This window comes from Plectropomus leopardus, unplaced genomic scaffold (genome assembly GCF_008729295.1).
Source record: "Plectropomus leopardus isolate mb unplaced genomic scaffold, YSFRI_Pleo_2.0 unplaced_scaffold1186, whole genome shotgun sequence".
Taxonomy (NCBI): Eukaryota; Metazoa; Chordata; class Actinopteri; order Perciformes; family Serranidae; genus Plectropomus; species Plectropomus leopardus.
The window spans coordinates 1,500-6,886 of NW_024612571.1; the positions used below are offsets into that span (position 1 = coordinate 1,500).

At 43.3% G+C, this 5,387-nt stretch overlaps 1 protein-coding gene across 1 annotated transcript; it reads right to left on the reverse strand.

Annotated features, from left to right (window-relative positions):
• Nucleotides 1-1,994: 1,994 nt before the first annotated feature.
• On the reverse strand, nt 1,995-4,630 carry LOC121963605 (alpha-1B adrenergic receptor-like). Its single transcript, XM_042513887.1, has 3 exons — nt 4,228-4,630; nt 2,913-3,164; nt 1,995-2,531 (listed from the first exon to the last, which is right to left on the reverse strand). The coding sequence occupies exons 1-3, from the start codon at nt 4,534-4,536 to the stop codon at nt 1,995-1,997; spliced, it is 1,098 nt and encodes a 365-aa protein (XP_042369821.1). The 5' UTR covers nt 4,537-4,630.
• Nucleotides 4,631-5,387: the final 757 nt, after the last annotated feature.

The window sequence follows — 5,387 nt, forward strand, 5'->3', positions numbered from 1 at the left end:
GACTCGGCCCTGATTCAACCCTGACTAAGCATGACTCGACCCTGACTCGGCCCTTACTCGACCCTGACTTGACCCACACTCGACCCTAACTCGGCCCAGAATCGACCCCAACTCAACCCTTACTCGACCCTGACTCGACCCTGACTCAACCCTCACTCGACCCTGAGTCAACCCTGAGTCAACCCTGACTCTGCCCTTACTCGACCCTGACTCGATCTTGACCCGATCTTGACTTGGCCCTGATTCAACCCTGACTCTGCCCTGACTCGATCCTGACTCGGCCCTGACTCGACCCTGACTCGATCTTGACTCGATCTTGACTTGGTCCTGATTCAACCCTGACTAAGCCATGACTCAACCCTGACTCGGCCCTTACTCGACCCTCACTAGACCCTGAGTCAACCCTGACTAAGCCATGACTCGGCCCAGACTCGACCCTGACTCTGCCCAGACTCAACCCTGATTCGGCCCTGATTCAACCCGGACTCTGCCCTGACTCGACCCTGACTCGGTCCAGACTCGGCCCTGATTCGGCCCACTCCATCTTTACTAACATAAACAAGTTCCCGTCCAGCCGCCTGATCCGAGGCTCAGCTGTAATCCGTGTCAACAGGCGCAGGGAACGTCTGGCGTCGCGCCAGCGTCCGTGTGGTGGGAAATAACGAGTGTGTCACTTCCTGTGCTGATGGCGTCTCCGTCACTGTGAGAAAACTGCTGCTGGCTGCTGATTGGTCGCCGCCGCGGGGTCAAATACTTCAGATATGAAGGACACCGAAATGACGTCGAGTTTCTCAGCATCAGGAGGAGTTAGCGAAAAGGAACGGACTCTTTTTGACGCTTTGATTCATCACAGAAACGTTTAAACATAAAACTGTCGTCTTTCTTCTCAGCAGACAGCAGAGGCTGCGTTTGAAAGAGATTCAAAGATGAAAGTTCGCTCCACATTTCTTTGTTTTGTGAGAGCTGATTTAATCAGCGGCTGTCAGAGGACACGAGTTTCAACCTCCACACAGACACGATGCACATTTACGAAGAATTCAGCTTCAAATCGAATTATGTTTCTGCTTCTTGGTAGTGAGATCAAAAGGTCCGAGTTTACAGTCAATCCGGACTCAAATACTCGTCCGTCTTGTTATTAAGAGTCAGAGTTTCAGATTTGGAGCTTTTCAACTGATGATCAGGAAAACTATGAAGGACAAAAAGGCAAAAATGTGACCTGAACTAAACAGCATTTTTGTCTCAAGACTAAGACTAAATGTGAAATAGCTGCCAAAATTAACACTACTTTAAAAATGTAAAAATTAATGAATAAATAAAACTCAGCGCAGGTCTGTTAACCCTCTGACACCAGAGCAAATTGGTTTGATTTCTTTCAAATACGTGGAGAGAAGGCAAGGAGCAACTTAACAAGAAAATGAGCACAGAATTTGTAAAAAAAAAAAAAAAAAAAATACAAGAAAAAAATGACAAGAAAATTACCTGAAAACATGCAAAAAGTTTTTTTTTGTTTTTTAAAAGAAGAAATTTACCTGAAATTAGGAAATAAAATAAGTTTAAAGAAGTTTAAAAAAAAGAAGTTTAAAGAAATATTTATATATACAAAAAAGTCACAAAAAAAGATAAATACCTTAGAAAATGCTATAAAATATTTATTTTACATATTTTGTTTTATTTTTTCTGGAACATAATTTTAATTACAAAGTCACTTAGTTTTCGGGACATTTTTCCCTATTTTTGGATAATTTTCTAATAATCCTCTGCTTTTGAGGAGCATTTCCTTGCTCGTTTTTATATTATTGAAAGAAATCAAACCATTTTGCTGTAGTTTCACACGCTCAAATATCTCGTGAAAGGCATCTGAACGCAGCGAGTAAAGTGATGTCGACCGGTTTTCTACGGCTCGCGGGCGCCAAACGTGCTCAAACCGCCAGTAAGTTTCTCGAACGCACTTTTAACTGAATTCGTTAAACGAGAGAAAAGCTGACAGGAGGTTTTCAGTGTTGCAGTAGTTTATGTTTGGAGCCTCCTGCGGTGAGTTTTTTGTGTTTTTTGAAGTTGTGTGTGGTCAAACTCATGATGGTGGTTTTTAAACCTGCAGCGCGTTGAGTATTCAGGGCCGCCGTAGCGGATTGGACAGTGAACGTACCGATGGGCAGAGCCAGGAAGAACGGCAGCCAGCACAGGATGAACATGCCGACGACCACGCCCAGCGTCTTGGCTGCCTTCTTCTCTCTGGAGAACTTGAGCAGCTTCACGGTGAGAGTGCTGCGTGCAGCCGAGGCACCGCCCCCTCCGGCCTTGGGGGCGGGGCACAGTTCGTGCTGGTTCCTGCAGTGGATCCTCAGGGTGAGCTCGGAGTCCTGCTGGCGCTCCTTCATCACGCCGGCCTCCAGGTTCTTGGTGGTGCGTTTGGCCACGATGTAGACGCGGAAGTACATGGCGAGGATGACGGCCAGCGGGATGTAGAAGGAACCGAGCGACGAGAACAGGGCGTAGAACGGTTCCTCGGTGATGAGACAGACCGTGTCGTCCTGCAGGAGGCGCACAGAGAAACGCTTTGGTCAGAAACTTAATTCCTTAAAATACAAGGTTCAAACACATTTCTACCCGCACATCTCCAGGACTTTTTCCAGGACTTTTTCCAGAACGTTGAGGCAAATTTTAAAGACGAAAACTTCTCTGAAACGACCATCGATACTGCGATTTTCTTATTTTCATTAAAAATCACAGCCAGAATCTGTGAAAACATAACTAATCTTTGTCAGACATCATGTGTTATTATACAGGTTTGTGGAACAAAATTCCAGGACTTTTCCAGGTTTTTCATGACCTTGTGAACCCTAAAAACACCTCTGTGCCTGTCAGGGACGACCTGATGCGTCTCAGCAGTGCATGATGGGAGGTTTCCGTACCTGTGAGGGCGGCTGCTTCCAGCCCAGCAGCGGGCCGATGGAGATGACGATGGAGAGGATCCAGACGCCCAGCATGGCGAGCAGCGCCCGCTTCTCGGTCACGATCATCGGGTACTGCAGCGGGTAGCGGACGCCGATGTAGCGGTCGATGGAGATGACGCACAGAGACATGATGGACGCCGTGCAGCACAGGACGTCCACCGCCGCCCAGATGTCACAGAAGATCCGACCAAACACCCAGTAATCCAGAACCTGCAGAGACAGGAAGTGACGGACAACACTTCCTCTTCAGGTCAGAGGTTCTGGACAGAAGTGTAAACATTTAGTATTATCCAACGGGGGAAAAGTCCAGAAACCAAAATAATACATTTCAAATTATGTTTATAAGCAAAAATATATCCATAAGTATCTGCATTTTTTCTTGAGGTCATTGTCTTGTTTTTTATTTTTGCAATTTTCTTGCAAATTTTTAGATTTGGGGAATTTTTTTTTCAAAAAGCTAGGGGAAAAATATCCTTAAAAAGGGTATTTTAAATATCATAATTATGTATTTAAAATTATTTTAAAGAACTATTATTATTATCTTTAAGCATGGTTTTTTTTTATTTTAAAGAAATCCAGCCAATTTACTCCAGTTTCAAAGTTTATATTTAGTCTTTAAGTAAGTATCAGAGAATTGTAAAATATCCATCCTGGTTTTGTAGTGTACTCAGTTAAAAGAGGAAAAGAAAATGATGTGAAATTCAGCCATGAGATATTATCCAAAAATGGGGAAAATGTGGAGAAAACCATAATATTTTAAAATTATGTTGTGGAAAAAAGAAAATTCAAATATATATTTACATTTACATAAAGATATTATCATTCTAGATTATTATTGACTTATTTTTTCTTTCTTTTATTCAATGTTTAGTTTTTTTGTTTGTTTGTTTACATTTTACTTTTTTCTTGCTAATTTTTGGGTTAGGGTTAGAAAATGATGTGAAATTCAGCCATGAGATATTAGATTAGATATTATCCAAAAATGGGGGGAAATATCCAGAAAAGATCAACTATTTAATTAATAAATTACTATTATTATTATTTTTTTAAATCATGATATGGGAAAAGTAAAGTAAAATATATCCATATATATTTACATTTACATATGAAATTAACTTTTTTCTTTTTCGTTTTTTTCTTTTGTACATTTTGCTTTTTTTTCTTGCTAATTTTTGGGACATTTCTTGAATTGATTTTTTTTTACAGAAATCCAGTCAGTTTCCTCGGGTTTAAAGGGGTAAACTAACTGATCAATAATCGATAATAGTCTGACCTCCAGGGTGGCGGACACGGGCAGCACGGTGGTCCCCAGCAGCAGGTCGGCGATGGCCAGGTTGATGATGAAGTAGTTGGTGGGGATCCGCAGGTGTCGGTTACAGACCACCGACAGGATCACCAGGATGTTCCCCACGATGGCGAACATGATGAAGAAGGCCAGCACCATGCCCACCGGCACCGCCCGGCTCAGGTCCAGCGGGGGCTGCGGGCCGTCGGAGCGGTTGGAGGAGGAGTTGGAGCCCGGCAGCAGCGGCTCGGTCCCGGGGTAAAGATCCGCGGAGGAGCCGTTAGTCCACAGACTCATTGCGAAAAAAACAACAGTTTTCTTTTTACTTTTAAAGATAATTAAAAACACTTAATTTGACAAATTTTAACACAAGAAACAGCAGCGTATCTCCTCACTGCCGTTTAACGGTCCTTAATGTTTAAAAAACCCGAGTGTTTTTTGGCAAAAATCCGTAAAAAGCCGAAGTGAGAGCGCTCGTGCTTAAACCCCATGGCTGAGAGAGGAGCGCTCGTGCCCCCCGGGGCTCAGTTTGCGCGGGAGGCGCGCGGCAGCAGCAGCAGGTGGAGGTCTGCCGGCGGTCACTCTGACCGCCTGCTGCCGGCCGGAGGAGCTCCTGCTCGGCGTAAAAACTGCGGCTGCGGCGGCGTGTCGCGGATCTCTGTGTCCTTTTATGGTCCAAGTGTTTAATGTGGGAAAGTTTCAGCTGAAGGAGAGAAAAAAGAAAAGAGACAGCGAGTCCATCTGTCTGTCTCTCAGGGGGACAGAGACACACTGACAGCCTGTCTCTCTCTCTCTCTCTCTCTCTCTCTGGAGTTTAATGCAGTGTTTCTACAGCAGGTTGAACTGTATGGAGGCCCTGAAGTGCTAAAAATACAACAAACTAGAAAACTGATATTTTTCAGTTGTGCATTTTCTTCAAAGACCAGATTTTTATTGTGAGTAAAAAATAATAATATTAAATTCTGAAATTGTTTGTACAGTGGCTCAGAGTGCAAAAAATACAACAAAATAGACATTTTCCGCAGTCAATTTTCTTCATAAACAAGGGATTTTTGTCTTGTTAAAAATTAATAATATTAAATTCTGAAATTGCTTTTTCGGTGGCCCACAGGTTAAAAATATACAGCAACAAAAAGAAAACAGTGCTA